Source organism: Bombina bombina, chromosome 3, assembly GCF_027579735.1.
Source record: "Bombina bombina isolate aBomBom1 chromosome 3, aBomBom1.pri, whole genome shotgun sequence".
NCBI lineage: Eukaryota > Metazoa > Chordata > Amphibia > Anura > Bombinatoridae > Bombina > Bombina bombina.
This window is the reverse complement of record NC_069501.1, coordinates 651099058-651124175: the sequence shown is the minus strand read 5'-3', so window position 1 is coordinate 651124175 and position 25118 is coordinate 651099058. Positions and strand designations below refer to the sequence as shown.

Genomic DNA, 25118 nt, shown 5'->3' with positions numbered 1-25118 from the left:
TGCTATATGTGGATGGGTGTCTTTTTGGTAAGTATGTTTTTTATTACTTAAGACACCCCAGCTATGGTTTGGCACTTTATGCATTTATATAAAGTTCTAAATATATGTATAGTACTTATATTTGCCATGAGTCAGGTTCATGTATTTCCTTGTGCAGACTGTCAGTTTCATATTTGGGAAATAAAACATATTAAGAAATATTTTTATATTACCTGGGGTTTAGTCTTTTTTCAAATTGATTACTTTTTACTTACAAATTGCGGGCAGCATTAGGCCCGCGGGTGTGCCAAATGCTAGACTTTATTGCGTCATTCTTGGCGCGGGAATTTTTTTGGCGTGAAAAGTACGTCTGTTGACGCAAGTTCGTCACTTCCGGCGTCGTAATTGACGCGGAAGCCTTACACACGGTTGCGTCGTTAGTGACGCAAGAGTGTCATTTCCAAATATTGTTGGCACCAAAATTTTTTCTCTTACGTTGTGCGTCATTCTTGGCGCCAAATTTTTCATTATTTTTATACCCCATTGCTGTTTGCCTCTTGCCTTTCTCTATGTCAGAGGGCTATACTGTTTGCATTTTTTTCCCATTCCTGAAACTGTCATAAGGAAATTGATAATTTTGCTTTATATGTTGTTTTTTCTTTTACCTTTTGTAAGATGTCTCAATCTGATCCTGCCTCAGAAGTATCTGTTGGAACTTTGCAGCCTGACATTGGTTCTACCAAAGCTAAGTGCATTTGTTGTAAGATTGTGGAAATTATATCTCCGAATGTCATTTGTAATGTTTGTCATGATAAACTTTTACATGCAGAGAATGTATCCATCAGAAATAGTACATTGCCAGTTGCAGTTCCTTCAACTTCTAATGTACATGATATACCTATGAATTTTAAAGAATTTGTTACTGATTCTATTCAGAAGGCTTGTCTGCATTTCCGCCTTCTAATAAACGTAAAAGGTCTTAAAACTTCTCATAAAGTTGATGAAATTTCAAATGACCGACAACATAATGATTTATCCTCCTCTGATGAGGATCTATCTGATTCAAAAGATCCCTCCTCAGATATTGACACTGAAAAATCTACTTATTTGTTTTAAAATAGAGTATATTCATTCTTTGTTAAAAGAAGTGTTAATTACTTTGGATATTGAGGAAGCTAGTCCTCTTGACATTAAGACTAGTAAGCGTTTAAATTCTGTTTTTAGACCTCCTGTGGTTACCCCAGAGGTTTTTCCTATTCCTGATGCTATTTCTGATATGATTTCTAAGGAATGGAATAAGCCAGGTACTCCTTTTATTCCTTCTTCAAGGTTTAAAAAAATTGTATCCTTTACCAGAAATTTCTATAGAGTTTTGGGAAAAGATCCCCAAAGTTGATGGCGCTATTTCTACTCTTGCTAAACGTACCATTATTCCTATGGAAGATAGTACTTCTTTTAAAGATCCTTTGGATAGGCTTTCCTTAGATAGGATTCAAGTTTCCTATTTATATTCAGGTCATCTTCTCAGGCCTGCAATTTCTTTGGCTGATGTTGCAGCTGCATCAACTTTTTGGTTGGAGAATTTAGCGCAACAAGTATTGAATTCTGACATATCTAGCATTGTTCGTTTACTGCAACATGCTAATCATTTTATTTGTGATGCCATTTTTTATATTATCAAAATTGATGTTAGATCCATGTCTTTAGCTATTTTAGCTAGAAGAGCTTTGTGGCTTAAATCTTGGAATGCTGATATGACATCTAAGTCTAGATTATTATCTCTTTCTTTCCAAGGTAATAATTTATTTGGTTCTCGGTTGGATTCTATTATTTCAACTGTTACTGGAGGAAAGGGGTTTTATCTGCCTCAGGATAAAAAAACCTAAGGGTAAATCTAAGGCTTCTAACCGTTTTCGTTCCTTTCGTCAAAATAAGGAACAAAAATCTAATCCTTCCCCCAAGGAATCTGTTTCCAATTGGAAACCTTCCTCAAATTGGAATAAATCCAAGCCTTTTAAAAAAACAAAATCAGCCCCTAAGTCAGCATGAAGGTGCAGCCCTCATTCCAGCTCAGCTGGTAGGGGGCAGATTAAGGTTTTTCAAGGATTTTTGGATAAATTCTGTCCAAAATCAATGGATTCAGAGTCTCTCAAGGGTATCGAATAGGATTCAGAGTATGACCTCCTGTGAGAAGATTTTTTCTCTCACGTATCCCAGCAAATCCAGTAAACGCTCAGGCTTTCCTAAAGTGTGTTTCAGACCTGGAGTCTTCAGGGGTAATCATGCCGGTTCCTTTTCAGGAACAAGGTCTGGGCATTTATTCAAATCTATTCATTGTACCAAAGAAGGAAAATTCATTCAGACCAGTTCTGGATCTGATAATTTTGAATCGTTATGTAAAAGTACCAACTTTCAAGATGGTGACTATAAGGACTATTCTGCCTTTTGTTCAGCAAGGACATTATATGTCTACAATAGACTTGCAGGATGCATACCTTCATATTCCGATTCATCCAGAACATTTTCAGTTCCTGAGATTCTCTTTTCTAGACCAGCATTACCAATTTGTTGCTCTTCCATTTGGCCTAGCAACAGGCTCCAAGAATCTTTTCCAAGGTTCTAGGTGCCCTACTCTCTGTAATTCTGTAATCAGAGAGCAGGGTATTGCGGTGTTTCATTATTTGGACGATATCTTGGTACTAGCTCAGTATTTACGTTCTGCAGAATCTCACACAAATCAACTAGTGTTGTTTCTTCAAAAACATGGTTGGAGGATCAATTTACCAAAAAGTTTCTTGATTCCTCAGACAAGGGTCACCTTTTTAGGTTTCCAGATAGAGACAGAGTCATGAACACTGAATCTAACAGACAAGAGACATTTGAAATTGGTTGCAGCCTGTTGGCACCTTCAGTCTCAGTCATTCCCTTCAGTGGCTATGTGCATGGAAGTTTTAGGCCTCATGACTGCAGCATCGGACGCGATTCCTTTTGCTCGTTTTCACATGAGACCTCTCCAGCTTTGTATGCTGAATCAATGGTGCAGGTATTATACAAAGATATCACAGTTAATATCCTTAAATCCCAATGTTCGACACTCTCTGACGTGGTGGTTAAATCACCAGCGTTTAGTTCAAGGGGCTTCCTTTGTTCGGCCAACCTGGACTGTGATCAGTGTGTCTTTCAGGTTGGAGAGCTGTTTGGGGATCTCTGACAGAACAAGGGGTTTGGAAATCTCAAGAGGCGAGATTACCAATCAATATTTTAGAACTCCATGCAATTCTCAGAGCTCTTCAGTTTTGGCCTCTGTTGAAGAGAGAACCGTTCATTTGCTTTCAGACAGACAATATCACAACTGTGGCATATGTCAATCATCAGGGTGGGACTCACAGTCCCCAAGCAATGAAAGAAGTATCTCGGATACTTGCTTGGGCGGAATCCAGCTCCTGTCTAATCTCTGCGGTTCATATCCCAGGTGTAGACAATTGGGAGGCGGAATATCTCAGCCGCCAGACTTTACATTCAGGGGAGTGGTCTCTCCATCTGGATGTGTTTTCTCAGATTGTTCAGATGTGGGGTCTTCCAGAGATAGATCTGATGGCCTCTCATCTAAACAAGAAACTTCCCAGATACCTGTCCAGGTCCAGGGATGTTCAGGCGGAAGCAGTGGATGCACTGACACTTCCTTGGTGTTATCATCCTGCTAACATTTTTCTTCCAAGAGTGATATCCAAAATCATCATGGAACAAGCGTTTGTGTTGCTGGTGGTTCCAGCATGGCCACACAGGTTTTGGTATGCGGATCTTGTTCGGATGTCCAGTTGCCAACCTTGGCCACTTCCGTTAAGGGCGGACCTTCTGTCTCAAGGTCCGTTTTTCCATCAGGATCTCAAGTCATTAAATTTGAAGGTATGGAAATTGAATGCTTAGTACTAAGTCATAGAGGTTTCTCTGACTCAGTGATTAATACTATGTTACAAGCTCGTAAATCTGCCTCTAGAAAGATTTATTATCGAGTTTGGAAGACTTACATTTCCTGGTGTTCTTCTCATAAATTCTCTTGGCATTCTTTTAGAATTTCTAGAATTCTACAGTTTCTTCAGAATGGTTTGGATAAGGGTTTGTCTGCAAGTTCCTTGAAGGGACAAATCTCTGCACTTTCTGTTTTGTTTCACAGAAAGATTGCTAAACTTCCTGATATTCACTGTTTTGTACAGGCTTTAGTTCGTATTAAGCCTGTTATTAAATCAATCTCTCCTCCTTGGAGTCTTAATTTGGTTTTGAAGGCTTTACAGGCTCCTCCGTTTGAGCCTATGCATTCTTTGGACATTAAACTACTTTCTTGGAAGGTGTTGTTCCTTTTGGCCATCTCTTCTGCTTGAAGAATTTCTAAGCTATCTGCTTTCTTGTTAATCTCCCTTTCTGATTTTTCATCAGGATAAGGCGGTTTTGTGGACTTCATTTAAATTTTTGCCTAAAGTTGTGAATTCTAACAACATTAGTAGATAAATTGTTGTCCCTTCCTTGTGTCCTAATCCTAAGAATTATTTGGAAAGATCCTTACATTCTTTGGATGTGGTGAGAGCTTTGAAATATTATGTTTAAGCTACTAAAAATTCCAGGAAGACTTCTAGTCTATTTGTTATATTTTCTGGTCATAGGAAAGGTCAGAAGGCCTCTGCTATTTCCTTGGCTTCTTGGTTAAAGCTTTTGATTCTTCAAGCTTATTTTGAGTCGGGTCAGGCCCCGGCTCAGAGAATTACAGCTCATTCTACTAGATCAGTCTTCACTTCGTGGGATTTTAAGAATGAAGCTTCAGTTGATCAGATTTGCAAAGCAGCAACTTGGTCCTCTTTGCATACTTTTACTAAATTCTACCATTTTGATGTATTTGCTTCTTCAGAAGCAGTTTTTGGAAGAAAAGTTCTTCAGGCAGCTGTTTCAGTTCGATTCTTCTGCTGATGTTTTAAGTTTTTCTTTTCATTATGAGAATAACTTATATTTTGGGTTGTGGATTATTTTTTCAGCGAGAAATGGCTGTTTATTTTTATCCCTCCCTCTCTAGTGACTCTTGAGTGGAGTTTCACATCTTGGGTATTGATATCCCATATATCACTAGCTCATGGACTCTTGCCAATTACATGAAAGAAAACCTAATTTATGTAATAATTTACCTGATAAATTCATTTCTTTCATATTGGCAAGAGTCCATGAGGCCCACCTTTTTTATGGTGGTTATGATTTTTTTGTATAAAGCACAATTATTTCCAAATTCCTTTGTTGATGCTTTTTACTCCTTTCTTTATCACCCCACTACTTGGCTATTCGTTAAACTGAATTGTGGGTGTGGTGAGGGGTGTATTTATAGGCATTTTGAGGTTTGGGAAACTTTGCCCCTCCTGGTAGGATTGTATATCCCATACGTCACTAGCTCATGGACTCTTGCCAATATGAAAGAAATTAATTTATCAGGTAAATTCTTACATAAATTATGTTTTTCAACAGTCTGTCCATGATCACACAATGATCCATACAGAAAAAAATACTTTACAGGGCATTTAATCACATGGGGTATGCAAAGGCAGCAACTGAGCAAGTGAAGGGCCTCAGGCTATTGATAACTATCCTAAATGAGCATTCCTATTCTATTAAAACTAATGCTTAGGGGTAGATTTATTAAGCAGCGGATGCTCCAATCTATCCCTGAAGTTTCCAGCTCGCCGGAAACTTAAGTTAAGAAGCAGCGGTCATAAGACTGTTGCTCCTTAAAGGGACACTAAACCCAAATTTTTTCTTTAATGATTCAGATAGAGCCTGCAATTTTAAACACATTTCTAATTTTCTACTATTATCAATTTGTCTTCTCTCTCTTGCTATCTTCATTAAAAAAGTAGTAATGTTAAAGGGACAGGCTACACCAGAATTTTTATTGTTTTAAAAGATAGATAATCCCTTTATTACCCATTTCCCAGTTTTGCATAACCAACACAGATATAATAATATACTCTTAACCTCTGTGATTATCTTGTATCTAAGCCTCTGCAAACTGCAGCTTTTTTCAGTTCTTTTGACAGACTTGCAGTCTAGCCAATCAGTGCCTGCTCCCAGATAACTTCTTGTGCACGAGCACAGTGTTATCTATATGAAATACGTGAACTAACACCCTCTAGTGGTGAAAAACTGTTAAAATGCAATCTGAAAGAGGTGGGCTTCAAGGTCTAAGAAATTAGCATATGAACCTACTAGGTTAAGCTTTAAACTAAGAATACAAAGAGAAAAAAGCACAATTGGTGATAAAAGTAAATTGGAAAATTGTTTAAAATGACATGCTCTATCTAAATCATGAAAGTTTTTTTTGGCCTAGACTGTCCCTTTAAGTTGAGGAGCCAACCCATTTTGGGTTTAGAAACTGGGTTATGCTTGCTTATTGGTGGCTAAATGTACCCACTAATCAGGAAGCGCTATTCAGGGTTCTGAACCAAAAATGGTCCGGCTCCTAATCTTTACATTCATGCTTTTTAAATAAAGATAGCAAGATAATGAAGAAAAATTGATAATGGGAGTAAATAAAATGTTGCTTAAAATTGCGTGCTCTATCTGAATCATGAAAGATTAGTATCCCTTTAACTCGTCCACCACCCTTTCGGTATATGATTGGGATGATTGACACCCCCTGCTCGCAGCTGATTGCTTGTGCAATGGTAACTGCCAACAGCGTATGCTGTCGGCATTTAGTGATGCCGGGCAGACATAATTCACTGCAGTGAATCATGCCCGCCAGGCATTTGATAAATCTACCCCTTAATGTCCGATTGCTTCATCAGCTAATGAGCATTAGTAGTAAATACACAGATTATACTGCTCTATTAGTTTTGGTCTATTTTAATCATGCCTGGCTAATAATTATTCAATAATTTGCTGAATATAAATACAATTGGTGTAGTTTTACCTTAAAACGTGTGATACAGATAAGTAATGTGTACACTTACCTTGCTCATTGCAGTTAGTGCAGGATCACACGAAGAATCAAGGTCTTGCACTAGAAGCTGGATACTGTTCGAAATCACTCTAAAAAACAAAATTTATGCTTACCTGAAAAATGTATTTCTTTCCGGGCATGGAGAATCCACAAAACATTCTAATTACTAGTGGGATATTCACTCCTGGCCAGCAGGAGTAGGCAAAGAGCACCCCAGCAGAGCTGTTAAGTATCACTTCCCTTACCCATAACCCCCAGTCATTCGGCCAAAGGGAAACAGAAAAAGATGATAACACAATGATATAGAGGTGCCTGAGGACTAGACAAAACAAACTGGCGTCTGAATTTAAATAAGGGTGGAAACCGCTTTAGTGGAATGAGCCGTAACTCTCTCAGGAGGCTGCTGTCCAGCTGTCTCATAAGCTAAACAGATAACACTTCTCAACCAGAGAGAAAGAGTGGTAGATGTGGCCTTCTGACCCCTACGCTTACCAGAGAAAACAATAAACATGGCAGAAGTCTGCCCAAAATCTTTAGCTGCTTGAAGATAAAATTTAATAGCAGGCTCAACATCCAAGTTAAGCAAAAGACGTTTCTTCTGGGAAGAAGGGTTGGACAAAAAGAAGGAACAACAATTTCCTGATTAATATTACGATCTGACACTAATAAGGTAAGGGGAATCACACTGCAAAGCCGAAAGTCGGAAACTCTGCGAGCAGAAAAAATAGCAAGAAGAAACAAAACCTTCCAAGATAGAAATGTAATACTAACAGAATGCAATGGCTCAAACAGAGCCAGCTGCAAAACTCTAAGAACAAGGTTAAGACTCCGAGGAGGAGCAACAGATTTAAACACAGGCCTGATTGTGACCTAAGCCTTAACAAAAGACTGAACACCTGGCAAAACTGCCAGATGTTTATGCAGAAGAATAGACAGAGCAGAAATCTGACCCTTCAAAATACTAACCGACAAAACCATCTCCAGACCCTCCTAAAGAAAAGCCAAAATTTGAGGAACCTTTACTCTGTTCCAAGAAAAAACTTTTGAATCACACCAATGAAGGCATTTACACCATACCCTATGGTAAATTCTGCGAGTAACCTGTTTATGAGCCTGAAGAATAGTATCTATGACTTTCTCAGAGAAGCCACGTCTAGCCAAACTTAGACGTTCAATATCCAAGCAGTCTGTCAGGCTTCTGTCCGTTCATCGCCGTGTTTCCGCGGTTCCCGGCTGTCCTCCATGGGCTTTGACGTCTCGTTGCCTAGCAACGTTACGCGATCGTTCCAGACATGCCCCTCTGACGTCACGGCGTCTCTGCTTGGGCTTTAAAAGATGGCAGGAGATCCTCCTTGGGGCCCGTTTGTTCTCTGTATTCCGGACTGTATTGTGAGTACCTTATTTCTATGTTTGAATTCTGAACCTAACCTGCCTGACTTCGCTTGCCTGAAACCTGTTTTGGATATTTTTGATTCCTGCCTGCCTGACTTGGAGTTTTGCCAGGTTTCCTCAATCTTTCTGTTTAATGTTCTGACCCTTTTCAGCTTGATTATTTGCTTTACTCAAACCTGCTTAAAGGAACATTTACCTTTGTTTGGTGCTAACCTGCTTAAAGGGACATTTATCATTTGCTTTACTCAAACCTGCTTAAAGGAACATTTACCTTTGTTTGGTGCTAACCTGCTTAAAGGGACATTTATCATTTGCTTTACTCAAACCTGCTTAAAGGAACATTTACCTTTGTTTGGTGCTAACCTGCTTAAAGGGACATTTATCATTTACTTTACTCAAACCTGCTTAAAGGAACATTTACCTTTGTTTGTTGCTAACCTGCTTAAAGGAACATTTATCATTTGCTTTACTCAAACCTGCTTAAAGGAACATTTACCTTTGTTTGTTACTAACCTGCTTAAAGGAACATTTATCATTTGCTTTACTCAAACCTGCTTAAAGGAACATTTACCTTTGTTTGTTGCTATCCTGCTTAAAGGAACTCTTTACTTTGTAATTGCAAACCTGAGTGGGTCACGTCCTGGTTTATTCTCAGTGTGCTAGCGTGTGTTTTACTTTTCACGCTAGCAGTTGGGTAGAATCCTGGGCTGATCCGTTATGGCTGACACAGTCCGCTTCAGAGAAACCAGATCTGGATGAAGAAAGGGACACTGAAGTAGAAGGTCCTTCCTGAAAGGTAATCACCACGGCGGAAGAGATGACAGTCACCAGATCCGCAAACCAGATCCTGCGAGGCCATGCAGGATCTATTAGAATCACAGAAGCTCTCTCCTGTTTGATGTGAGCAATTACTCGTGGAAGCAATGCAAATGGAGGAAACAGGTATGCTAGATTGAAGCTCCAAGGAACCGCTAGAGCATCTACCAGAATGGCTTGAGGATCTCTTGACCTTGAACTGTACTTTGGAAACTTGGTGTCATCAGATCCAACTCTGGAAACCCACACCTGAGAGTTATTGTGAAAACCTCTGGGTGGAGAGCCCACTCTCCGGGATGAAAAGTCTGCCTGCTTAGAAAATCCACCTCCCAGTTGTCCACCCCTGGTATGTGGATGACAGACAGATGGCAATCGAGAGACTCCACCCACTTGAGAATGTGAGACACCTCCATTGTCAAGGAACTCCTAGTTCCTTCCTGGTAATTGATGTAGGCCACCAAGGTGATGTTGTCTGATAAATCAGACCAAAGCTAGTTGAGGCCAAGCAATTAAAGCATAGAAAATTGCTCTCAACTCTAAGATGTTTATTGGAAGAGACTACTCATCTAGAGTCCACAGACCTTGTGTCTTTAAGAAACCCCAATCTGCTCCCCAGCCTAACAGGCTGGCATCCGTGGTCCCAATCACACAGGAAGGCCTCAGGAAGCATTTGCCCCGAGACAGATGGTCCTGTGAAACCCACCATGAGAGTGAGACTCTTGTGGGGAATCCAAATTTATCTTCTGCGAGAGATCTTAGTGGTCCCCGTTCCATTGACTGAGCATGCAGAGGTCTAAGATGGAACCGAGCACAAGGAATGATGTCCATGAAGGTAACCATCAGTCGAATCACCTCCATGCAATAAGATAGATGGATGAATAGCAGACTGGAGAGACAGGCAAGAAACATGAAGCTTGGATTTTCTGACATCCGTCAAAGATCTTCATGGACAGGGAATCTATGATTTTTCCCAAGAAACAAACCCTTGTATCTGTAACAAGGGAACTCTTTCCCAGATTCACTTTCCACCCGTGGGAACGTAGCATAAGACAATATCATCTCCTAGATCTTGCTAGATGAAAAGAAAGATGGCGCTTGAACTAAAATGTCGTCTAGATAGGGCGCCACAGCAATACCCTGGGACCTTACCACTGCCAGAAGAGCCCCCACAATCTTTGCAAAAATTCTGGGAGCAGTAGCAAGGCCAAAAGGAAGGGCAACAAACTGGAAATGTTTGTCCAGGAAGGCAAACCTTAGATACCGGTAATGATCCCTGTGAATATGAACATGAAGATACCCGTCCTTCTGATCTATAGTCTTCATTAACTGACCCTTTTAGACCAAAGGAAGAATAGAACGGATGGTCTCCATCTTGAAGGACGGAACCCTGAGGAATTGATTGAGACACTTCTTGGAAACTACAAATAGATTTGAATAGAATCCTAGACCCTGTTTCTCTAGAGGAACTGGAACAATCACTGCCAGGGATGATAGGTCCTTTACGCAGTTTAAGAAGGCCTCTCTCTTTATCTGATTAGCAGATAACCTTGAGAGGTGGAACCTGCCCCTAGGAGGACAAGATTTGAATCCTATTCTGTAACCGTGGGATACTATATGTATGGCCCAAGGATCTGGAACATTGCATATCCAAGCCTGCTAAAAAAAAGAAAGCCTTAGCTTGCTTCCCCCTATTACATGGCTGACTAGACCTCCAAAAAGACTTGGATTGATCTGACTTGGAAGAGGAAGACTTCTGTCCCTTAAACTTATGAAAGCAACGAACATTTGAATTCTGGCTACCCATAGGTAGATTTTTAACCTGAGGTAGGAAAGAACCCTTTCCACCTGTAATGTCAGAAATAATTTCTGCCAGACCTGGTCCAAACAAGGTTTTACCCTTATAAGGCAGAGATAAAAGCTTGGACTTGGATTTAACATCTGCAGACCAAGATTTTAACCAAAGAGCTCTGCAAGCTAAAACAGTAAAACCAGAAATCTTAGCACCCAACCTAAGAACTTGCATGTTGGCATCACAAATAAAGGTATTGGCTAACTTAAGAGCCTTGATCCTGTCTTGGGTTTCCTCTATAGTAGTCTCTTCTAGGATACGATTAAATAAATCATTGCACCAATAAAATGCTGCCCCCGCAACTGTAGCAATACTAGCAAAAGGTTGCAAATTGTAATCCCTGATGAATGTACATCTTCAAAAAAGCCTCAAGCTTCTTATCCATGGGATCTTTGAAAGAACAACTATCTTCAATAGGAATAGTAGTTCTCTTAGCCAGAGTAGAGATAGCTACCTCTACCTTGGACACCGTGCGCCATGAGTCACGAATAGAGTCTGCAACAGGAAATATTTTTAAAAACAGGGGACGGGGAAAAGGGAATACCTGGTTTATCCCATTCCTGAGTTATAATATTTGCCATACGGTCTGGAACTGGAAATACTTCCACAGATGAGGGTACATCATATACCCTATTAAGCTTACTAGACCTCTTTGGATTCTCCGCAACAGATTCGGATTCTTCCACAGTAGCAAGAACCACCTTCAAAAGAACTTAAAGGTGTTCTAACTTAAATATGAAATTAATCTCCTCTGAATCTGCAGAATTTGTCACTACAGTATCAGAATCTGACAAATCCCCCTCAGAAGTCATTGAAGAATCATCCTCAATAATTGAGACAAACTGACTAACGCAGCTTTAGCGGAGTCAGCCTTACTAACATCAATATGAGATTTCCACTTTCGTTTACCAGAAACCTTTGGAAAAGCTGATAAAGCTGCAGAAACAGCAGAAGTAATCTGCTCAGCAAAATCTACCAGGTTAAAAAAACACCCCCAGGAGGTTGAGAGGAACCGCAGGGCACTGCATGTGAAGCTTGAGGGGAAAGCAGAGGTGTAGCTAGGATAACACTATCCTGAGAGACAGGAGGCTCAGGGAGAGACATCTTATCTTTAAGCTTTAAAGTTTTATTTAAACATGAAGAGCAAAACTGTACAGGAGGGATTATCTTAGCCTCCAAACACAATAAGATTTTTTTAAATGAATCAACTTCAGTATAAGTGTCCATAATTGGGTATCAGTTAACAATTAACAAAAACATTTAAAAAGCCAAATTAAGTTTATTTATATGAAGCAATAAAACAAATAAGCACTTAAACCCCTCAGCTCTGCTAAGGTCATACACCTCCAGAAGTTGCTATCCCACTAGCACAGAAAACCGGACACACCCGGTAGCAATAACACCTCCTTGTTACCGGAACAGCACAAATCCACTTGCCTCCACACTCGTTGTGGCAAACTCCGATCTGAACAGAGAAGCCGAAAACCAGAAGTGCCGAGGAGTGGTCATGTGACCACAATAAAAAAAACTTTTTTTTTTTAAATTGCGCCAAACAAAAATGGCGTGGAAACCAACAGCAGCACAGCAAAAGTGATTGGGCCAATAAGCTGAGCTAAAAAAAGATTGCAACAAGAAGTAAAACAAACACCTGTCAAACACTTCATACACTCTCCCATCTCTGAGCCCCCAATAAAAAATGATGCCTCTTTTCACATAAAAGCAGCGCCCCTAAAACAGATTCAAATACTATCCACAAGGATTTAACCCCTATAGTGCCGGTACCTTCAAACCTAGAAGGGAAAGCATTTACCTGTAGATCCTGCTCTGTCAGGCAGGAGCTGTTTTCTGAGGTGTGGCAGCTTCACCATATCTACCAGGGACCTATAGAAAAGAAAGAACAGAGTAACCAACACTGGCTTTCTATAATAGGGGTAGCAATAATGTTAGAAGTTTAAGCAAAGACCACCTCACAGTCTTCTAACTGCTAATAGCCACCATTACTTTTACTAAAGAGATTGACATGGACACAGCAGAGCCCCAATCCTTGCTTGCAGGGAAAAATACCCATTAAAGGGATTAAAATCTTCAGATACCATCTTCGCCATCCTCCCGTGATCAAGGCAAATAGAATGACTGGGGGTTATGGGTAAGGGAAGTGATACTTAGCTCTTCTGGGGTGCTCTTTGCCTCCTTCTGCTGGCCAGGAGTGAATTTCCCACTAGTAATTAGAATGTTTCGTGGACTCTCCATGCCATAGGAAAGAAAAAAAATGTAGGCTGTTTTTTTTTTCTTTAGACACAGAAAGTCACTTAATAGGCAACCATGATTAATGTTAGAGACGGTAAACATAATTTATGTTGAATTACTGTAGAATAACACATCAGACAAGTCAATGTTTTAAATAATAGTTTGCAATAGCCTAACTCCAATCTGAGCTTCACAGATAACAAGGTTAGTCACTGCCATAAAGTTAGAATAAAGTGAATTGTTTTGCAGTTATCAGTTAACCCTTTTAGTGCTAAAAAAAATGAAATCCAGCTTAGCACCTAGGTGGGAAATTGCTTAGCACTCAAAGGGTGCATAAGGGGACATATATGTAGCAGAATTAGCCTTGAAAGGTCAGCAGGGGACATATATGTAGCAGAATTAGACTTGAAAGGTCAGCAGGGGCATTTTAAGTTCTAAAAATAATTAGAAATTGCTAAATTTTCAGAGCTGAATAACATGAAAATGAAGCAAAATTACAAAATTATTTTATTATTTATAACTAAAAAATAAATAAAATGATATATATTAATCTTAAAGTGTTTACTATCCCCTTAAAGGGACACTAAACCCCAAAAAATTATTTTGTGATTCAGGTAGAGAATACAATTTTAAATAACATTCCAATTTACTTCTATTATCTAATTTGCTTCATTCTGTAGATATCCTTTGTTGAAGAAATAGCAATGCACATGTGTAAGCCAATTACACAAGGCATCTATGGGCATCTACCAATCAGCAGCTACTGAGCATATCTAGATATGCTTTTCAGCAAAGAATATCAAGAGAATAGAGCAAATTAGATAATCGATGTAAATTAGAAAGTTGTTTAAAATTGCATGCTCTTTCTAAATCATGAAAGAAAAAATGTGGGTTTCAAGTCCCGTTAAGTATATGTAATTAAATAAAATACATTATAATTAAGTGCTTATTATTAATGGGATAGTAAACACCTTCTAATCACAAGAATCTTCTGTTGCTATAGAATAACACAACACCAAAGTAGAAACATTTTTGAACAAACTGACGTCTTGTTTGCTACAAATGTTTTCCAAGAGCCAAACTCCACCCCTCACTTGGTCTTATTTGGAGGAACAAATCAGGGCTTAAGTCTGAAGCCGACAAGGCTAATCACATTAATTAAATTACCATAAGGTGCATTATTTTGGTGTTATCTGTTAAAGCCAGTTAGGGAATACGTCTGCAGTGTACTTTTCTTAATTGTGAGAATGGGAAAATCCAGTAATCTGAGGTAATTTACATGAAAAGGGGCAACATAAATAATGATAGCATATTACAATTTTCATTTATTATTATTATTATTATTATTATTATTATTATTATTATTAATTTGATTAAATGAATTGTTAAGGCATTTTTCTTGTCTATTGAACATTTCTTTATAATGTATTAGGAAAAATACATTATCCACACACATGCTAATACTAAATGTGAAAAGGCATAAAACAAAAGGTAATACACACGTGCTGAATGTGTCCATCTCTCCTGTGAGATTAATTCTCTCTCTCAATGTGATATCTACTTTTTCCTTAAGTTTCTCATCAAGCTGTTGTGACATGAAAAGAAATATGTCAGCTTCCAAAATGTTATAAATTGTACTAAAGTACAAAGAGGTCAACTTAGAAATATATACTGTATATATTTAATGTAATGTTAAAGGGGTAGAAACGTATGCACAATATATATTCGCAATTAAACACATCACAAAAAAAAGTAAATTTATGCTTACCTGATAAATTAATTTCTTCTACAATATGACGAGTCCACGGATTTCATCCTTACTTGTGGGATTTATCCTCCTGCTAACAGGAAGTGGCAAAGAGCACCACAGCAGAGCTGTATATATAGCTCCTCCCTTCCCTCCACCCCCAGTCATTCGACCAAAGGTAGGAAGAGAAAGGAAAAGCTAAAGGTGCAGAGGTGACTGAAGTTTACAAAAAAAAATATAACCAAAATCTGTCTTAAAATAACAGGGTGGGCAGTGGACTCGTCATATCGTAGAAGAAATTACTTTATCAAGTAAGCATAAATTTACTTTTCTTCTACAAGATATGACGAGTCTACGGATTTCATCCTTACTTGTGGGATACAATACCAAAGCTACAGGACACGGATGAAAGGGAGGGAACAAGACCCTAAAGAACCTAAACGGAAGGCACCACTGCTTGAAGAACCTTTCTCCCAAAACCAGCCTCAGAAGAAGCAAAAGTATCAAATTTGTAAAATTTGGAAAAAGTGTGAAGAGACGACCAAGTCGCAGCCTTGCAAATCTGTTCAACAGAAGCATCGTTTTTAAATGCCCATGAGGAAGCAACAGCCCTAGTAGAATGAGCCACAATTCTTTAAGGATGCTGCTGTCCAGCAGTCTCATATGCCAGGCGGATGATACTCTTCAGCCAAAGAGAAAGAGAGGTAGCCGTAGCTTTCTGACCCCTACGCTTTCCAGAAAAGGCAATGAATAATGAAGATGATTGACGGAAATCCTTAGTCGCCTGCAAGTAAAACTTCAAGGCACGGACCACGTCCAAGTTATGTAACAGACGCTCCTTCTTAGAAGGATTAGGACATAAAGAAGGAACAACAATTTCCTGATTAATATTCTTAGTTGAAACAACCTTGGATTCACACCAGAAAAGATATTTTGGCCATATCTTATGATAGATCTTTCTAGTGACAGGCTTACGTGCCTGAATCAATGTATCAATGACCGCATCAGAGAATCCCCGCTTAGATAAAATCAAGCGTTCAATCTCCAAGCAGTCATTTGCAGAGAAATTAGATTTGGATGTTGGAAAGGACCTTGAATAAGAAGGTCCTGTATCACTGGGAGTTTCCACGGAGGCAGAGAGGACATGTCCACTAGATCTGCATACCAAGTCCTGCGTGGCCACGCAGGCGCAATTAGAATTAAAGAAGCTTTCTCCTGCTTGATCCGAACAATCACCCGGGGAAGGAGAGGAAACGGTGGAAACACATAAGCCAGGTTGAACGACCAAGGCACTGCCATGGCATCTATTAGTTCGGCCTGAGGATCTCTCGACCTGGAGCCGTATCTTGGAAGCTTGGCATTCTGTCGAGACGCCATCAGATCCAACTCCGGTTTGCCCCATCGAAGAATCAGTGAGGCAAATACCTCCGGATGGAGTTCCCACTCCCCCGGATGAAAAGCCTATCGGTTTAAATAATCCGCTTCCCAGTTGTCCACTCCTGGGATATAGATTGCTGACAGATAACAAGAGTTGGTCTCAGCCCATTTAATTATCTTGGATACTTCTGACATCGCTAAGGAACTCCTCGTTCCTCCCTGATGATTGATGTAAGCCACAGTCGTGATGTTGTCCGACTGGAACCTGATGAATTTGGCCGAAGCCAACTGGGGCCACGCCTCAAGCGCATTGAATATTGCTCTCAATTCCAGAATATTGATTGGAAGTAGAGCCTCCATACACCCTGAGCTTTCAGGGAATTCCAGACTGCACCCCAGCCTAGTAGACTGGCGTCCGTTGTCACTATCACCCATGAGGGTCTGCGGAAACACGTCCCCTGGGACAGATGATCCGGCGACAACCACCAAAGAAGAGTTTTTCTGGTCTCTCGATCCAGATTTATCAGAGGAGACAAATTTGTATAGTCCCCATTCCACTGTCCGAGCATGCACAGTTGCAATGGTCTGAGATGAAACCGAGCAAATGGAATGATGTCCATTGCCGCCACCATCAACCCAATTACCTCCATACACTGAGCCACTGATGGCCGAGGATTGGACTGAAGGGCTCGACAAGTAATTAGAATTTTTGACTTTCTGACCTACATCAGAAAAATCTTCATTGCTATAGAATCTATCAGAGTTCCCAGGAAGGAAACCCTTGTCTGAGGGATTAGTGAACTCTTTTCTAGATTAACTTTCCAACCGTGAGTTCTCAGAAAGGACAGTACTGTGTCTGTGTGAGACCTTGTTAAATGATAAGTTGACGCCTGAATCAAGATATCGTCCAGATAAGGCGCCACTGCTATGCCCCGCGGCCTGAGAACCGCCAGAAGGGACCCTAGAACCTTTGTGAAGATCCTGGGTGCCGTGGTCAACCCGAAGGGAAGGGCCACGAACTGAAAATGTTTGTCCAGAAAGGCAAACCTCAGGAACTGGTGATGATCTCTGTGGATAGGAATATGAAGATATGCACCCTTCAAGTCCACGGTAGTCATATATTGACCCTGCTGGATCAATGGAAGGATTGCCCGGATAGTCTCCATCTTGAAAGATGGAACTCTGAGAAATTTGTTTAGACTCTTGAGATCTAAAATGGGTCGGAACGTTCCCTCTTTTTTGGGAACCACAAAAAGATTTGAATAAAACCCTTGCCCCTGTTCCTGTATGGGGACGGGACATATTACTCCCATAGTGGAGAGGTCTTTTACACAACGTAAGAACGCCTCTCTTTTTATCTGGTCTACAGACAATCGTGAAAGAAGAAACCTTCCCCTTGGGAAGGAATTTTTGAACTCCAGCTGATATCCCTGAAACACGATTTCCAGTGTCCAGGGATCCTGAACGTCTCTTATCCAAGCCTGGACGAAGAGAGAACGTCTGCCCCCTACTAGATCCGGTCCCGGATCGGGGGCCGCCCATTCATGCTGTCTTGAGTTGTTTACCCTTGTTCCAAGCCTGGTTAGGTCTCCAGATGGCCTTGGCTTGAGAAAAGTTCCCTTCCTGCTTAGCGGCAGAGAAAGGGGGGACTCCCTTGAAATTACAAAAGGAACGAAAATTACTCTGTCGTCCCCTTTGCTTAGAAGTTTTGTCTTGAGGGAGTAGATGACCCTTACCTCCCGTAATGTCAGAAATGATTTCTTTCAAATCAGGACCGTAGAGGGTCTTTCCCTTAAAGGGAATAGTCAAAAGCTTGGATTTAGAGGACACATCCGCAGACCAAGATTTTAACCATAAGGCTCTACGAGTTAAAATGGAGAATCCGGTATTCTTAGCCGGCAATTTGGGGATCTGAAACGCGGCATCTGTGACAAAAGAATTAGCCAGCTTGAGGGCCTTAATTCTGTCCATTATCTCCTCTAAAGAAGTCTCAGTCTTCAGAGACTCCTCTAAAGCGTCAAAACCCAAAGGTGGCCGCAGTTGTGACTGGTACAATGCAGGCCGTCGGTTGCAATAAATATCCCTGGTGAACAAAAAGCTTCTTAAGAAGACCCTCCAACTTTTTATCCATAGGGTCTTTGAATGCACAACTGTCCTCAATAGGGATAGTCGTACGTTTAGCCAGGGTAGAAATAGCTCCCTCCACCTTAGGGATCGTTTGCCAAGAGTCCCGAACGTTGTCAGCTATAGGGTACATCTTCTTAAAACTAGGGGAAGGTGAGAACGGAATAACCGGTCTTTACCATTCCCGTATAACAATTTCCGTCAATCTTTTAGGAACCGGAAAAACATCAGAGTAAGAAGGAATTTCTAAGTATTTATCCATCTTACACAATTTCTCTGGAGGTACCACAATAGAGTCACAGTCGTCCAGAGTCATTAAAACCTCCCGCAGTAACAGGTGGAGATGTTCAAGTTTAAATCTGAAGGACTTGATGTCCGAATCTGTCTGGGGTAATGCACTCGCTAAGTCAGACAGTTCTCCCTCAGAAAGGGTCTCCCTACCCCCCAATTCAGATCCTTGGGAGGGTACATCGGAGATAGTCATCAAAGCATCAGAAGTCGCAGGAACCATATGGGTTTCTGTCCTGCTGCGTTTGCCCTGTAATATTGGCAACTTAGATAACACTTCTGTGAGAGTAGATGACATAACTGCAGCCATATCCTGCAAGGTGAAAGCAACAGACGTCGATGAAGAACATGGCGTCGCTTGAGCGGGCGTTAAAGGCTATGACGCCTGGGGAGAAAGTTGCGGCATACCCTGAATCTCATCAGTCTAAGCACCTTCCTTAGACATATCTTTATTAAAAAATATTTTTTCTTTACATTGTAAAGCTCTTTCAACACAAGTATCACAAAGTGTAACAGGGGGTTACACAACGGCATCTAAACACATGTACTTCATTGTAACAGATGCAAAGTACAAACATGGTCAATCCCTGATAAACAATCAGAACAGAAAGTGGAGCAAAAAATAGTGTACTGTGTCTTTAAAATTTGCCAACGCATATTATTATGCTCAAAATTAAATCAAGTATTTGAGATATTTTAGCTTCAAGTGCGGTCAATGTATACCTCGCACCACTCACATGGGGCCCTTTTTAGAATCACACCGTTACTCACAGTCACCCCGCCACAGCTCCGCTGCGGCTCCTACCTGCCTCCGTGTGACCACCGCTGTTCTCCTATTAGCGTGCCTAAGACCGCTTGTAAATATCGTGACAAGTGGACTTAGGTGCTGTACGCACACACTTGTTTCCAAGCACTTGTTCACCGGGACTCGGCAGCTGCGTAACTGCGTGCCAAACGTGCAAACTAAAGTCCCGCCCTTCGTGGGCGGAACAGATTGCACAGAGCCCGGGAAAAATAAAGGCCTAGTAACGTCAAGTACTAAAAACTTAAGTCACAAACACCTGTCTAACAGTCTATTCCCCAGCGTCAGCCTCACAAAAATAAACAAAGTTATGCCCGCTACAGCGCTCTCACATCTGAGCACTATAGAAACCTCCCAGGGCTCCTGGCTAAAATTATTAAAATGCCGGACTGTCTGGAGGAAATAAAAAAGGAAATTTATGCTTAACTGATAAATTTATTTTGTCTACGATATGACGAGTCCACGGATTTCATCCTTACTTGTGGGATTTATCCTCCTGCTAACAGGAAGTGGCAAAGAGCACCACAGCAGAGCTGAATATATAGCTCCTCCCTTCCCTCCACCTCCAGTCATTCGACCAAAGTTAGGAAGAGAAAGGAAAAGCCAAAGGTGCAGAGGTGACTGAAGTTTATAAAAAATAAAATAATCTAAACCTGTCTAAAAAATGACGGGGTGGGCTGTGGACTCTTCATATCGTAGAAGAAATAAATTTATCAGGTAAGCATACATTTCCTTTTCTTCTACAAGATATGACGAGTCCACGGATTTCATCCTTACTTGTGGGATACAATACCAAAGCTACAGGACACGGATGAAAGGGAGGGACAAGACAGGAACCTAAACGGAGGGCACCACTGCTTGAAGAACCTTTCTCCCAAAACCAGCCTCAGAAGAAGCAAAAGTATCAAATTTGTAAAATTTGGAAAAAGTGTGAAGAGACGACCAAGTCGCAGCCTTGCAAATCTGTTCAACAGAAGCATCGTTTTTAAATGCCCATGAGGAAGCCACAGCCCTAGAAGAATGAGCCGTAGTTCTTTCAGGAGGCTGCTGTCCAGCAGTCTCATACTCCCGACGGATGATACTCTTCAGCCAAAAAGAAAGAGTTAGCCGTAGCTTTCTGACCCCTACGCTTTCAAGAAAAGACAATGAATAATGAAGATGATTGACAGAAATCCTTAGTCGCCTGCAAGTAAAACTTCAGGGCACGGACCACGTCCAGGTTATGCAACATACGCTCCTTTTTAGAAGAAGGGTTAGGACATAATGAAGGAACAACAATTTCCTGATTAATATTCTTATTAGAAACAACCTTAGGAAGGAAACCAGGTTTGGTACGTAAAACCACCTTATCAGAATGGAAGATAAGATAAGGCGAATCACATTGTAACGCTGAAAGTTCAGAAACTCTACGAGCAGAAGAAATAGCAACCAAAAACAAAACTTTCCAAGATAACAACTTAATATCTATGGAATGCATGGGTTCAAATGGAACCCCTTGAAGAACATTAAGAACTAAATTCAAACTCCAGGGTGGAGCAATTGGTCTAAACACAGGCTTAATTCTGGTTAGAGCCTGACAAAAAGACTGAACGTCTGCCAAACGTTTGTGTAGCAATATTGAAAAAGCAGAAATTTGTCCCTTTAAGGAACTCGCTGATAACCCTTTCTCCAATCCTTCTTGGAGAAAAGACAGAATCCTGGGAATCCTAACTTTACTCCATGAGTAGCCCTTCGATTCACACCAAAAAAGATATTTACGCCATATCTTATGATAGATCTTTCTAGTGACAGGCTTACGTGCCTGAATCAAAGTATCGATGACCGAATCAGAGAACCCCTGCTTAGATAAAATCAAGCGTTCAATCTCCAAGCAGTCAGCTGCAGAGAAATTAGATTTGGATGTTGGAAAGGACCTTGAATGAGGAGGTCCTGTCTCAATGGAAGTTTCCACGGAGGCAGAGAGGACATGTCCACTAGATCTGCATACCAAGTCCTGCGTGGCGACGCAGGCGCAATTAGAATTACTGAAGTTCTCTCCTGTTTGATCCGAGCAATCACCCGGGGAAGGAGAGGAAACGGTGGAAACACATAAGCTAGGTTGAACGACCAAGGCATCTATCAGTTCGACCTGGATCCGTATCTTGGGAGCTTGGCATTCCCCATCGGAGAATCAGGGAGGCAAAGACCTCCGGATGGAGTTCCCACTTCCCCAGATGAAATTTCTGTCGGCTTAAAAAGTCCGCTTCCCAATTCTCCACTCCTGGGATGTAGATTGCTGACAGATAACAAGAGTGAGCCTCCGCCCATCGAATTATCTTGGATACCTCTGTCATCGCTAAGGAACTCCTTGTTCCTCCCTGATGATTGATGTAAGCCACAGTAGTTATGTTGTCCGACTGAAAACGGATACATTTTGCCAAAGCCAATTGAGGCCACGTCTGAAGAGCATTGAATATTGCTCTCAATTTTAGAATGTTGATTGGAAGTAGAGAGACTCCACCTGAGTCCACACACCCTGAGCCTTCAGGGAATTCCAGACCGCACCCCAGTCTAGTAGACTGGCGTCCGTTTTCACTATCACCCACGAAGGTCTGCGGAAGCACGTCCCTTGGGACAGATGATCCGGCGACAACCACCAAAGAAGAGAGTCTCTGGTCTCCTGGTCCAGATTTATCTGAGGAGATAAATTTGCATAATCCCCATTCCACTGTCCGAGCATGCACAGTTGCAGTGGTCTTAGATGAAAACGAGCAAACGGAATGATGTCCATTGCCGCCACCATCAATCCAATTACCTCCATGCACTGAGCCACTGATGGTCGAGGATTGAACTGAAGGGATCGGCATGTATTTAGAATCTTTGACTTTCTGACCTCAGTCAGAAAAATCTTCATGGATATGGAATCTATCAGAGTTCCCAAGAAGGGAACCTTTGTCTGTGGAATTAGTGAACTCTTTTTTAGATTCACTTTCCATCAGTGAGTTCTCAGAAAGGACAGCACCGTGTCTCTATGAGATCTTGTCAGATGATAAGTCGACGCCTGGATTAGAATATCGTCCAGATAAGGCGCTACTGCAATGCCCCACGGCCTGAGAACCGCCAGAAGGGACCCTAGTACCTTTGTGAAGATCCTGGGTGCTGTAGCCAACCCGAAGGGAAGAGCCACAAACTGAAAATGTTTGTCCAGGAAGGCAAACCTTAGGAACTGATGATGATCCTTGTGGATAGGTATATGAAGGTATGCATCCTTCAAGTCCACGGTAGTCATATATTGATCAATGGCAGAATTGTTCGAATAGTCTCCATTTTTTTAGGAAGGGACTCTGAGAAACTTGTTTAGACTCTTTAGATCTAAAATGGGTCGAAACATGCCTTCTTTTTTGGGAACCACGAAAAGATTCGAGTAAAACCCCTGTCCCTGCTCCAGTCTTGGAACGGGACAAATTACTCCCATAGTAGAGGTCTTTTACACAACGTAAGAACGCCTCTCTTTTTGTCTGGTCTGCAGACAATCGTGAAAGAAGAAACCTCCCCCCTTGGGAGAGAACTTTTGAATTCCAGCTGATACCCTTGGTACACGATTTCCAGTGTCCAAGGATCCTGAACATCTCTTATCCAAGCCTGGGCAAAGAGAGAAAGTCTGCCCCCTACTAGATCCTGTCCCAGATCGGGGGCCGTCCCTTCATGCTGTCTTGGTAGCAGCAGCAGGCTTCTTGGGTTGTTTATCCTTGTTCCAAGCCTGGTTGGGTCTCCAGACAGACTTGGCCTGAGCAAAACTTCCTTCTTGTTTTGAGGAAAAAGAGGAAGAAGAGGGTACTCCTTTAAAGTTCCGAAAGGAACAAAAATTATTCTGTTTACCCCTCAATTTAGCAGTCTTATCCTGCGGTAGGAGATGACCCTTACCTCCAGTAATGTCAGAAATGATTTCCTTCAAGTCAGGCCCGAATAGGGTCTTACTCTTGAAAGGCATAGCAAAAAGCTTTGACTTAGATGACACATCAGCAAACCAAGATTTTAACCATAACGCTCTATGCGCTAAGATGGCAAATCCAGCATTCCTTGAAAGGCGGCATCTGTGATAAAAGAATTAGCCAGCTTGAGAGTCTTAATTCTATATAAAATATCCTCTAAAGGAGTCTCAGTCTTAAGAGACTCTTCCAAGGCATCAAACCAAAAAGCCACTGCAGTGGTAACTGGTACAATGCAGGCTGTCGGTTGTAAAAGGAAACCCTGATCAATAAATAACATTTTTAGAAGACCCTCCAATTTCTTATCCATAGGGTCTTTGAAAGCACAGCTGTCCTCAATAGGAATAGTTGTACGCTTTGCAAGGGTAGATATAGCTCCCTCCACCTTAGGGACTTTCTGCCAAGAGTCCCGGAGTGTTTTAGATATGGGATACATTTTATAAAAATTGGGATTAGGTGAGAACGGTATGCCCGGTCTGTCCCATTCCCTTTTAATAATCTCAGAAATTCTCTTAGGAACCGGAAAAACATCAGTGTAAGCAGGTACCTCTAAGTATTTGTCCATTTTACACAATTACTCTGGTGGTACCATAATAGAATCACAGTCATCCAGAGTCGCTAAAACCTCCCGAAGTAACAGGCCGATGTGTTCCAGCTTAAATCTAAAGGACATGACGTCCGAGTCTGTCTGAGGTAACACACTTCCCGATTCCGAAAGTTCTCCCTCAGACAAAAGTTCCCTGACCCCCAATTCAGATCCCTGTGAGGGTACATCGGAAATAGCCAACAAAGCATCAGAGGACTCAGTATTCACATTGATTCCAGTACTACTGCGTTTGCCCTGTAACACTGGTAACCTAGATAACACCTCTGTAAGGGTAGTTGACATAACTGCAACCATATTCTGCAGAGTAAATGAATTAGACGCGGTTGAGGAACCCGGCGTTGTTTGGGTGGGCGTTAGAGGTTGGAATTTGGCGGCATATCCTGATTCTCCTCAGACTTAGAATCATCCATAGGCACACTTTCTTTACATAAAATATGCTTTTTACATTGTAAGGCCCTTTCAGTACAAGAGGTACACAAAGTAAGAGGGGGTTCCACAATGGCATCTAAACACATAGAACAAGGAGTTTCCTCAAGTTCAGACATGTTAAACAGACTAGCAATAGCAACAATAGTCGTTCTTTAACCTTATTTAATGACTCAAAACATTTTCACAAAAAAAATGTACTGCTCCTTTAAATAATAAAAGCGCAACAATTTTTCTGTATCTCACAAAAACGATTTTGCAGCAATAAAAAATATAAGAAGCTCAAATTTGCTAATGAATATTGCACAATCTGTTAGAAAATGCTAAATCACATTTTATATCATCTTTATTTGATATGACCAAGTTTTTAAACAATATCAGCCCCTGCACTTCCGCCTACCTGCCTCCAGGGTACTCAAGTATGCGACAACAACTATCCGGTGCTTGAAAAACGAAACTTGGATCCCACCGGAGCTAGGGCATTGCTTCCTTATACTGGAGAGAAACTGCGTGTCTGAGC

At 41.1% G+C, this 25118-nt stretch overlaps 1 protein-coding gene across 1 annotated transcript in view; it reads right to left on the bottom strand.

Moving 5' to 3' along the window:
* Nucleotides 1-25118, bottom strand: part of VPS53 (VPS53 subunit of GARP complex) — an 833787-nt gene that overhangs the window by 186922 nt on the left and 621747 nt on the right. Inside the window, exons 16-17 of the mRNA XM_053707376.1 lie at nucleotides 14762-14844; nucleotides 6966-7044 (exon numbers count right to left, since the gene is read on the bottom strand). Of these exons, the coding sequence (XP_053563351.1) occupies nucleotides 6966-7044; nucleotides 14762-14844 (162 nt within the window). The remainder of the gene's footprint in view (nucleotides 1-6965; nucleotides 7045-14761; nucleotides 14845-25118) is intronic.